A 13,001-nucleotide genomic window follows, 5' to 3' on the forward strand; every position below is an offset into this window, starting at 1 on the left:
AAATCTGATAGTCATGGATGAATGGAATGCTGTTGTAGGGTAAGGAGTAAAAGAAAAGGTTACAGGAAGATATGTGCTTGGGACAAGAAATGAAAGAGGTGAAAGACTAACCGAGTTATGTAATAATTTTCAGCTAGTAATAGCGAATACTCTGTGCAAGTATCACAAGAGGAGTAGGCATGGCTGTAAAAGGCCGGGTCGTACGGGAAGACTTCTGTTAGATTACATCATAGTCAGACAGAGATTCCGAAATCACATAGTGAATTTTAAGGAGAGACTCAGATCAGGAGACACTCAGATCACAACGCAGTAGTGATGAAGAATAGGCTGAAGTTCATGAGATTAGTCGAGAAGAAACAATACACAATGAAGTGGAATACGGAAGCACTAATGAACGACGAGATACGCTCGAAGTTCTCTAAAGCTATAAGACACAGCAATAGGGAACAGCTCAGTAGGCAGTATATTTGACAAAGAATGGCATCTCTAAAAACTGGAATCGTAGAAGTTGAAAAGAAAAACGTAGGTACAAAGAAGGTAACTGCGAAGAAACCATGGGAAACAGAAGAAATGCTTCAGTTGATAGATGCAAGAAAAAAGTAAAAAATGTTCAGGAAATTCAGGAACACAGAAATACAAGTCACTGTAGAAGTAAATAAATAGGAATTGGAGGGAAGCTAACACGAAATGGGTGCATTAAAAATGGGAAGAAATCGGAAAAGAAATGATTGTCGGGTGGACTGGCTCAGCATATAGGAAAGTCAAAAGAACCTTTGGTGAAATTAAAAGCAGGGTTGGTAACATTAAGAGAGCAACGGGAATTCCACTATTAAATGCAGAGGAGAGAGCAGATAGGTGGAAAGGGTACGTTGAAAGCCTCTATGTTGGGAGAAGATATGTCTGATGTGATAGAAGAAGAAACAGGAGTTGGTTTAGAAGAGATAAGAGATGCAGTATTAGAATCAGAATTTAAGACAGCTTTCGAGGACTTAAAATCAAAAAGGGCAGAAGGCGTAGATATTCCATTAGAATTTCTAAAATCATCGGTGGAAGTGCCAACAAAATGAATATTCACATTGGTGTGTAGAATGTATGAGTCTGACGAAATACCATCTGACTCCTGAAAAGCATAATCCTCAAAATTCTGAAGACAGCAAGAGCTGACAAGTGCGAGAATTATCGCACAATCAGCTTAACAGATCATGCATCCAAGTTGCTGACAAGAATAATATACAGCAGAATGGAAAAGAAAATTCAGGATGTGCCAGATGACGACCAGTTTGGCTTTAGAAAAGGTAAAGGCACGAGAGAGGCAATTCTGACGTTGCGGTTGATAATGGAAACAAGAATAAAGAAAAATCAAGACACGTTCATAGCATTTGGAAAAGCGTTCGACAATGCAAAATGGTGCAAGATTTTCGAAATGCTGAGAAAAATAGTGGTAACCTATAGGAAAAGACCGGTAATATACAACATGTACAAAAGCCAAGAAAGAATAATAAGAATGGACGACCAAGAAGGAAGTGCTTGGATTAAAGAGGGTGTTAGGCAGGGATGTAGTCTTTCGCCCCTACTGTTCAATCTGTACATCGAATAAGCAATGATGGAAAGAAATGAAAGTTCAGGAGTGGAATTAAAATTCAAGATGAAAGGATATCGCCGATGACTTTTCTAACCTGAGTGAAAGTTAAGAAGAATTAGATGATCTGCTGAATGGAATGAAAAATCCAATGAGTATAGAATCGGACTGAGAATAAATCAAAGAAAAACGAAAGTAACGAGAAGTAGCAATAATGAGAACAGCTTCAACGTCAGAAGTGATGGTCACAAAGTTGATGAAGCTAAGCAATTCTGCTACCTAGGCAGTAAAATAACCAATGACGGACGGAGCAAGGAGGACATCAAAAGCAGACTAGCATTGGCAAAAAGGGCAGTCTACTAGTATCAAACATAGGCCTTAATTTGCGGAAGAAATTTATGAGAACGTACGTCTGGAGTACAGCATTGTATGGTAGTGGGACATGGACTGTGGGAAATCCAGAACAGAAGAAAATCGAAGCATTTGAGATGTAGTGCTATTGATGAATGTTGAAAATTAGGTAGACTGGTAAGGTAAGGAACGAGGAGGTTCCGCGCAGAATGAGAGAGGAAATGAATATGTGCAAAACACTGACAACGAGAAGGAACAGGATGAGAGTACATCTGACATCAGGAGTAGTGTAACGACGTAAGTTTTGTATTAATGATTTTCTTTTGACATATGACCATGTTCAGACTTCGTCACCAACGTCAGTTACACAACACTTCAAAATTATTTAAACGCTTTTTTAAGTCCAGAATGAGATTTTCACTCTGCAGCGGAGTGTGCGCTGATATGAAACTTCCTGGCAGATTAAAACTGTGTGCCCGACCGAGACTCGAACTCGGGACCTTTGCCTTTCGCGGGCAAGTGATCTACCAACCGAGCTCTTTTTAAAGTGGTCGCTGAATGGTTCTTGAACGAAACTGTAATTAAAACATCATCATTTGAGTCGTATGTGCAGAATTGTGTCACTCAGTCCAATTGGTCTGCGTAAAATTTTCAATTTAAATGTCGTTTGTTTCTTCTCAAAAATTATATTAATGCAAGTTATGTGCTTTAATAAATATTAGAACCACATTGAATAAACTTTCAAGACTCAAACTCGCGATGAACGTTGTCAAAAATTAATAATCTTGTCAAATAAATTAGTAATACTTCTTCCTTAACATAATTCTTCATAAATAAATTCTCGGAACACGTATTTAAACTTTTGTAGTATACACTAGTTTATTATCTTCCTGTATACTATATATAGACGTGAACCTGAACCTTGACAAGATAGGACTGAACATTTACAACATGATTAAATTTTCTGTGACGTCATTGTTGTAGAAACATTACAAATTCTTATTTTTTCAGTTTTTAGAAGCACGACGCAACTACTCGGTTTCAGGATCTTCTGTTGCTCTTTGGTTGTCGACTCGCGACGTATAGTGGCGAGCAATTTTCTCTCTGGTCCCGGCAGTGAAGATGCTGTCTCCGTTCGTTGCACCGCCCTCTCCGTACATGAAACATAAAAATAAATACAAAACTTCAGATAATTCACAACCATTACAAATATTACAAAATACATAAACAAAACACTAAATTAAACTTATATTCGCCTGCAAACTGGGCTGACACTGGTGGATGGGTGACGCTTCAATTTCGCGTCCCACTACACAGGGAACGAATTCCATGATACTAGAGGGAGCACTAGAGGGCAAAAACTGTAGAGGAAGACAGAGGTTGGAATACATCCAACAAATAATTGAGGACAGAGGTTGCAAGTGCTACTCTGAGATGAGGAGATTGGCACAGGAGACGAATTTGTGGTAGGTTGCATCAAACCAGTCAGATGACTGATGGCCGGAAAAAAAATTAAATTCTGAGGGACAGTGCATAAACGTGTAAATCTGGCCTCTAAACATTAAGAGAGGTAAAAGAAGCTATAAGTGATAGAAAAAGATCTTAGAAACCATTGGCGATTGAACCTCAGTTTGGTAATCACCGTCTAAGCCGCTACGCAACAGAGCAACACAAGTACTTCACCATAGAATTCAGCTGGAAACATACCATGATATTATTTTAACAAATCATATCGGTGGATCTTCGATGAGTCGCTGGCTTCAAACAGTATATTTTTGCGTTAATACGAAACCACCTTAAAAACTCTCACATGAAATACGGCGTGTTTCCATCTGTTCTGCACCAGGCAATCAAAGCACATCGGTAACGGTGTATCTGTCGGCAGATGTTTTTAGTAAAGAAAGTAACGATTAATGAATTTTTTGACAGGTAGATTGCTCGAGAGTACCGTATACACCGCTGCATCACCTTCAGGTACTGTGTTCAGTGATACAAGGGTATGATATATGCATCCTGAGGGGTTGTAGCGTTAGTAATTCGTTTGTCACGGTCATTATCATTCAGATTGTACTCAGGAGGTCTGACCATGTGCCCTATATTCTGATTCTGCAAACAGCAACGGTGCTAAATTTAGAGGAGAACAATGTATGCAACATTCATTCTACGGTATAACCATGCCCCAACAACTAGTACGTATGCGTGTTGCACAGCTTCAGCCACTTGAACGCGATAGAACTGTGGGCCTGCAGGAAGCTGTATGGAAGTATCGACGGATGGATGCACATGTTAGACACAATGTATAGGTGATGTGTCGCAGCTTTCAACAGTGGACTGTGGAACATTCCCGTGCCTGTAGAACAGGTTATGGACGTCTGCGTAGTACAGACGCACGTCAAGGTCGACGCATTGTGCGAGCAGCGGTGGCCGACCGTACATCATCCAGTAACAAAATTCAGACACATGTTGTACCTTCTGTGCCATCAGGGAACATTGGGAATCACCTGCTCGTAACGGAATTACGATCACACGAGCTTCTGTGCGGACTACACCGACACCACGACACGGCCAAGCATAACAACACTGAAGGTCGAGGAAGAGTTGACTGGAGAAAGGAGTGGCTCTTTGTTGTCTTCAGTGATGAGAGTAGGTTCTGTCTGGATGCGAGTGATTGAAGTACACGTCTATGTCATGGACCTTATGAATTGTATATTCCAGAGCGCATTCTACCACAACACAAAGGCTACATCCAAGGCTTCATGGTGTCGGCGCAATTAGTTACAACTGATACTGCATGGACTTTTATACCCTACCTTGTGCCGTTTCTTCAACAAAAGGCGATGTGCTTTTCAGCAAGACAATGCTCGTACACACATGGCTGCTGCGATGGCATGTGCTGTTCGTCATATAGAACATCCCACTGATAATCAGATTCTTTCCACAGTCTTTGCAGCAAATCGGGCGAAACTTGCACAACGGCAACGTAGATTTGATTTTTCAGGTCGTCTAAATTTTTTGGTAGGGGAGAAACATACACACTCTCTTTAATGAGAAACGAGGAAAAGGATTCCAGTTGTGTCAACTCTGGGGAGCGAGGTGGTCATGTGACTGGACCCTCGCGGCCTATCCATTGACCTGGGAAACGATTATCGGAAAACCTCGAATTTCCATGAGGAAATGAGGTGGTACACCGTCTTGCTGATAGTAAACCATCCCATCTCGGTCGCCTCCATCGATTTGTAGAATTAAAGCTTTCAACCATACCCAGGTACACAATACCAGTAACAGATTTCTCCATGAAGAAGACTGGGCCGTACGATTTTAGTTTGCTAAGGGCACAAAAAAAATAATTTTTGGGCTGTCACGAACATGTTCCAGGTTTGCCTGTGGATTTTGGCTGCCCCACGTTCTGGAGTTGTGAGTGTTCACCATGCCACTGATATGAAATTATTATTGTGTTCAGGAATGTCTCGTCGTCCTCTGTCCGATGCAACATGTGCACACAGAATTCCCAACTTCCAACCTTATCTGCACCACTAATGTGCTGTGCCATTGTGAATCTGTACGATTTCAAGTGTAAACGTCTAAGCAGTGCCCACCAGTCTGTTGTGGAATGCCGGTCTCGCGAGAAGCACGGCGCTTTAATTTTTGTGGACGTCGGACAAATCTTTCCCTAACCTGTACGACATAATCATCAACACACGGGCGACCTGGTCATCTATCATGTCGCAGCGAACAACCCGTCTCAATAAAGTTCTTGTGCCAAGGATAAACTTCAAGCCTGCTTGGGGTTCTTTAGCGTATTCGATGCGAAATTTACGGCGAACAGTTGTTGCAGAGTCCGTTTCATGAAACCAAAACACACAGCGAGCACGCTTCCCACCATTGAAAGTAGCCATTTTAACTGTGCACTACTCTGGCGCTCCTGGTGGCGGAATGTGGTACTAATGCACTGCGTAAATCATATCTTAGGTTGTTTGGTGCAAAATGCCACATCTACAATTTCTTTATGTTGCCTCAGTAAATTTCTATATCATTCCAAAGTTGAAAAGTCCATTTTGGCTTGCCCTGTATACTACTAGAATGATCAACTGTCACCTCACTTGTCAGTAAAATGACTCTGTCCTTGAGGGTACTGCATTTTTTTTCCGATAGCGTATAAGTGGTTTCTTTTACAGGACTACGCACTCCAAATCCTCTGAAGAATAGCTAGACGAGGGGCGCTAGGTAACACTTGTGTCGTCCGCAGGTGTTCACGGTGTTCGTGCTGCCGCTGAACTCGTGCTGCAACCCGTTCCTGTACGCGATCCTGACGAAGCAGTTCAAGAAGGACTGCGTGCTCATCTGCAAGGCGATCGAGGAGTCGCGCGTGACGCGCGGCATCGGCCGCTGCCGCCACAGCTCCAACTTCAGCAACCGCCAGACGCCCGCCAACACCAACAGCCTCGCAGACCGCTCCTCCAGGGAGCAGCAGCAGCTGCAGCAGCTGCAGCAAGCCGTCGCCATACACCCGCACGCCTGCACCTGCGCCGGTCAGTCAGCACTCACGGTGTTTCCATCAAAAGTACCACTTACTGGGTGGTCTCGCGGAAACCCAGTGCGGGCTGTAATTATTGCATGACAGCGAAAGTTAGAAATTATTTTAATGATTTAATACGGGACCAGTTTACGCTGGAAAAAATAGTTCCAATTTTGGACACCAGGTGCAAATCTGGCGCTGAACAACATGTCGTCAACGTCATCTATGCTTCTATTGAACAAATTGCGTAAGCGGCGAATATCAACATTATGCCTTTCTCACTTTGACCTTTTCTGCCCACATCTCGTTCCAAATCCATTACAAACAGAAACATTCCTATACATATTTCTTGCATTCATAGTACCAGATTTGCACCTGATGGGTAGAATTTTAACCCTTTTTTTTTCAGCGTGGACCAGTTGTGTATCAACGCGTTATAATATCTACCAAGTTTCGCTTCCACGCGATAATTACAGTCCACACTGGATCTCTGTGAGTAGCTACAGTTTAATTATAACCGCTAGTACTCTACTGGCCATTAAAATTGCTACACAAAGGAGATATGCAGATGATAATCGGGTATTCATTGGACAAATATATTATACTAGAACTGACATGTGATTACATTTTCACGCAATTTCGGTGCATAGATCCTGAGAAATCACCTTTGCCTGTAATAACGGCTTTGATGCGCCTCGGCAATGAGTCAAACAGAGCTTGGATGGCGTGTACAGCTGCCCATGCAGCTTCAACACGATATCACACTTCATCAAGAGTAGTGACTGGCGTATTGTGACGAGCCAGTTGCTTGGCCACCATTGACTAGACGTTTTCAATTGGTGAGATATCTGGACAATGTAGTGACCAGGACAGCCGTCGAACATTTTCTGTATCGAGAAAGGCCCGTACAGGACCTGCAACATGCGGCCGTGCATTATTCTGCTGAAATGTAGGGTTTCGCAAGTATCGAATGAAAGGTCGAGCCACGGGTCGTAACACATCTGAAATGTAACGTCCACTGTTCAAAGTGCTGTCAATGCGAACAAGAGGTGACCTAGACGTGTAACCACTGTCACCCCATACCATCACGCCGGGAGATACGCCAGAATGGCGATGACAAATACACGCTTCCAATGTGCGTTCACCGCGATGTCGCCAAACACGGATGCGACCATCATGATGCTGTAAACAGAACGTGGATTTATCCGAAAAAATGACGTTTGCCATTCGTGCAACCAGATTCGTCGTTGAATACACCATTCCAGGTGCTCCTGTCTGTGTTGCAGCGTCAAGAGTAACCGCAGCCATGGTATCCGAGCTGATAGTCCACGCTGCTGCAATGTCGTCAACTGTTCGTACAGATGGTTGTTGTCTTGCAAACGTCCCCATCTGTTGACTCAGGGATCGAGACGTGGCTGCACGGTCCGTTACAGCCATGCGGATAAGATGCCTGTCATCTCGACTGCTAGTGATACGAGGCAGTTGGGATACGGCACGGCGTTCTGTATTACCCTCCTGAACCCACCGATTCCATATTCTGCTAACAGTCATTGGATCTCGACCAACGCGAGCAGCAATGTCGCGATACGATAAACCGCAATCGCGATAGGCTACAATCCTACCTTTATTAAAGTCGGTACGCGTTTCTCCTCCTTACACGAGGCATCACAACATCGTTTCACTAGACAACGCCGGTCAACTGCTGTTTGTGTATCAGAAATCGGTTGGAAACATTCCTCGCGTCAGCACGTTGTAGGTGTCGCCACCGGTTCCAACCTTGTGTGAATGCACTGAAAAGCTTATCATTTACATATCACAGTATTTACTTCCTGTCGGTTAAATTTCGCGTCTGCAGCATGTCATCTTCGTGGTGTAGCAATTTTAATGGCCAGTAGTGTATTTTACTTTCTTTCTGTGTCCGAGTCAGAACATCTAAACTCTCTTGTTCTAAAAGTCTGCACCTTTAATTGCCTTGTCGTAGCATCAAAAAGGAATTTCCTCTGTGCAAACCTCTATTGTCCTTGGGCACATGCACGAATGTCGATTCATCTGTGTTTTTCTTCATTCGCACTAATCATTTTCAGGGGAGCCCCACGTTTACTCTGAATATTGCGACTCCTGTTCTAAATATATTCACTGCACTCCATGTATTATACTGTAGGTGCTGGTCTTGTGTGATTTCCTCTTTGGAGTGCAGGTTTGTATTTTCTAGAGTCGAAGCATAAAGGTACGCGTACAACTCTCATGTCAGCCCTTTATCGGTTCTATCCTTTGACTAATGCTCTTCCTTGACTTAAGATGACTTGGAACTGTTTGGTGGTTATGCATTAAGGGCCGTGGGTCGGTTTGACTTTTTTACCTGTCTATTTCACTGACTACTTCGCGTCTGATATTTGGTGGTCCTATAGCCGCAAGTGGGTAACTTTTGTGGACAGACACCAGGTGACAATCCCGACACTCTTGTATAAGCGACCTACCGCTAAGTAATATACACAAGATCAACGGTTCCCCTTGTCATGCAGAGTGACAACAGTGCTACATCTGAAAATGTGAAGCAGTACAGACGTATCACATGTATTCATAAGTTTCCTCCAGCATAATCTGCGCAGAACCTGCAACAAGATGGCTCACACCTGTTGTAACGGGCCCTTGATACCCTAGATCAGTGATCGTCAAACTCCTTTATTTAAGAGCTAACACAGACACTGTAGGGCGACACCTCAGACAGCATAGGAAAGGGGGAGGTTGAGGTGGGAGGCTACTCAAAGACGTATTCAGTTTTCACCAAAGCATAGCTACTGATAGACTCTTGCCATTTACACATTTTGAATCTTCATATTATAATTTATCACACCAAAGATTTTCAAGTGAGACAGAAACCGATATAATCGGACTACCCTACATGTATTTTGCTGAAGGCTTGCATAATAATTAATTTTCCGTACCTAAGTGGGTGCTGCAGCCAGTGGCAGCGAAACAGAACCCCAGGTTGTTTTTTGTGGTTTCCAGGCACATTTTCTATGTCTCTTGATGCCTACTGTCTAAAAGAATACCAAGTGGTGGCCGCAGACCGTTTACAATCGGACTTTTGTGTTAGGCTAAATACACTGAAAAGACAAAGAAGCCGGCAGGAGTCGCCGAGCGGTTCTAGACGCTACAGTCTGGAACCATGCGACCACTATGTTCGCAGGTTCGAATCCTGCCTTGGACATGGATGTGTGTGATGTCCTTAGGTTAGTTAGATTTAAGTAATTCTAAGTTCTAGTTAACCACTGCAGTTAAGTCCCATAGTGCTCAGAGCCATTTGAACCATTTGATACAAAGAAACTGGTACACCTAACATCGTGTAGGGCCCCAGCTAGAATACATAAGTTCCACAGCACGACGTGTCATGGACTCGGCTAACGCCTGAAGTACAGCTGGAGTGAACTGACACCATGAATCTTGCAGGACTGTCCATAAATCCTTAAGAGTACGAGTGGGTGAAGATCTCTTCTGAACAGCACGTTGAAAGGCATCCCAGATATGCTCAGTAATGTTTATGTCTGGGTAGTTTTGGGGCCAGAGGAAGTGTTTAAACGCAGAAGAGTGTTCTTGGAGCCAGTCTGTAGCAGTCCTGGACGCGTGAGGTGTCGCATTGTCCTGCTGGAATTGTCCAAGTCCGTCGAAATGCACAATGGACATAAATATACAGGTGATCAGACAGGGTGGTTAGTTCATGTCACCTGTCACAGTCGTATCTAGTCGTATCAAGGGACCAATATCACTCAAACTGTAAACGCCCCAAACCACTGCAGAGCCTCCACCAGCATGAACAGTCCCCTGCTGACATTGATTTACGTGTCTGTCTTCATAGCCGTACACCCCCATGCGGTCAATACAAGTTGACTCGTCGACCAGGCAACATGTTTCCAGTCATCAACATTCCAATGTCGATGCGTAAAGCTTTGTGTCGAGCAGACATCAAGGGTATACGAGTGGACCTTCGGCTCCGAAAGCCCATGTCGACGATGACTCGTTGAATGGTTCACACGCTGATGGTCCAGCATTGAAACTGCAGCAGTTTGCACAAGGGTTGCACTTCTGTGACTTTGAACGCTTCCGTGTAAAAGAACGCCATACAACTGTTCCAGGCTTGCAATAAGAAAGCCCTTGGACGCATTAAATCAAAATTTAATTTTCTATGTTGAACATCGAGTGGCATTCAGTTACCCAAAATTATGAAACCTAATTAGGACGCCACTCCGCAAGGATCTCACAACTATAATGCACGGCTGACAACCACAATAAACTTTTACACACTGTCTCATCAAGTTGTACCAGGTTTAAAAAGAAAATATTAACAACGGTTCTTAGCAATTAACGACAATGGATAAAATACAAATACGCAGAAAAGTAGCGGTATTAATAAACGCAACGATTCGTTGAATTTAAATCGACTCCCGTTTGTACCCAGCTATACAGACAATGGTCCAGTAGCACTCATTCAAGTAAAAGGCCGTCTCCTTTGTCACACCTGGTTGAGGTAAACGTTCTCAGACGATCGCCTGTACAATCCGCCAGCGAGCCCACGTCCCAGGCCAAATTATCTTAATGCATACAATTACGACAGGCTTCTACAGTAGGGAGAGAAGCATAATTAATTTACGCATTACAGTAAGGTAAACCAGTTAAATATGAACTTAAATGTCTTCAACATTTCGCGGCCCTGTCAGTATGGACAAACGATAGATACTGTTATTCTGAAGAAGGTTGGGTTATTCCGACTGAAACCTATGTAAAATTCTAGGTAAACGGTGCAACTGAGGCTGTTCATTATTAAAATTAAAATTAATAAGTTAAATATGAATTCACAGTATTGCCCAGCAGAGGCATCAAAATGGCTGAAACTGGTAGAGGGAAAAATTAACTCTTAAGCAAATCACCACCATATTGGTTAACAGCACACTAATTCAGAGAGGCAACGAGCATTTGTAGTTTAATGCTCACAAATCTCACTCCCGTATCGATGCATTCTGTAAACGCAACGTGCAAGATCAAGGTAAAGGCCTGTGGCTCCTCGCAGACACTTAACACCCTAACTGCCACATGAATTTAAGAGTTTAGTCAACCTGAATAAACTTTACATGAAATGGAGTATCCGGTGTTTTATTACCGTTAATCAGAAGGTGAAGACGAGAGCAAGGCCACAGCCTTCAGCTCCAGGAGATGATGGGCCAGCTACACAGCATCTGCGTGTTGCACTCTCGTGTGTATTTTCCGGTCAGTGGCGGTTACAACACTGTCTGCCCCGCAGCCTACACACCTCGGTCCTGAAAACCAGCACGTGACTGCGACAAACGCACGCTTCCTTCACTGATCAGCGTACACTCCGTTCTCTTCTTAAGATGAGTCGTATCGCCCAAAATAACAAAATTTGACATTTTTACTTTTATGAAGATTATAAAAAAAATGGATATTTATGCTTACTTTGGTGTTCGTTTAATTGAAATACTGGAATGGTTCAAAATGGGTGAAAGGGCTCTGAGCACTAAGGACTTAACATCTATGGTCATCAATCCCCTAGAACTTAGAACTACTTAAACCTAACTAACCTAAGGACATCACACAACACCCAGTCATCACGAGGCAGAGAAAATCCCTGACCCCGCCGGGAATCGAACCCGGGGACCCGGGGAAATACTGGAATATTCACTATTTTAAATAAATATTTGAAAATAATCATGCGCTGACATTTCTGAGCATGTTTTTTGGCATCATTGGTGGAGAGGAAACCCTGCAGTGACTTTCCAATTACAGAACTAGAGGGGATTAATCATGTGGAGAAGAAGATGGGCACGAGACTGCGTACACCACAACAGCACCTGGGAAGTACTAAGTTATTAGGCGGTGTAAGTATAAGACATCGACTGAATGATAAACAAACTGACCGAATTACACAGTATTATGGTATGGATATTAGAAGTTACAGGATAATGTAGATGGGATAAAGAGATCTGTTTGGGCAGTTTATTCGCACAAGCTACCTACTGATGCTGAACCAATCCACAATCTGTGTTCCATTGAGTGCTGTAAATACCTGAAGGAAAAAGAAGAAGATAAGTAGAAACTCGCTCAGAAAAATACTGCATCAAATGCTGCTGTGCTTGCCATGTAACCTGTGTTTCAACATCTTGCCCATCCAGAGCTGTTGAAGTAATGTCTGAAAGGCAAAACACAAAATGCCAACGAATCTTTTAAGATTATTGTATGGTCAATGATCCCAAAAAAATATTTTTGTTGGAAGGTCAGTCTTCGACATTGGGTTTTTTTTTTTGTTTTTTTTTACTCTGCTTTAATGATGGCTATTGCAGGAGACTACAGGTTCTGGCACATCTTGGAATTCATAAATCGTTAAACCACCACTAAAAGATGGACTTGGACCAACTGCGAGTCATGAAGGCAAATGGTTCAAATGGCTCTGAGCACTATGGAACTTAACTTCCAAGGTCCTCAGTCCCCTAGAACTTAGAACTAATTAAACCTAACTAACCTAAGGACATCACACACATCCAT

General features: G+C 43.0%; 1 protein-coding gene across 1 annotated transcript in view; it reads left to right on the top strand.

The window, feature by feature from the left end:
* The window catches only part of LOC126282058 (lutropin-choriogonadotropic hormone receptor-like), an 800,001-nt gene that overhangs the window by 731,880 nt on the left and 55,120 nt on the right, over nt 1-13,001 (top strand). The window contains exon 17 of the mRNA XM_049981496.1: nt 6,177-6,459. Within this exon, the coding sequence (XP_049837453.1) occupies nt 6,177-6,459 (283 nt within the window). The remainder of the gene's footprint in view (nt 1-6,176; nt 6,460-13,001) is intronic.

The sequence above is a fragment of the Schistocerca gregaria genome, chromosome 7, assembly GCF_023897955.1.
Source record: "Schistocerca gregaria isolate iqSchGreg1 chromosome 7, iqSchGreg1.2, whole genome shotgun sequence".
Lineage (NCBI taxonomy): Eukaryota > Metazoa > Arthropoda > Insecta > Orthoptera > Acrididae > Schistocerca > Schistocerca gregaria.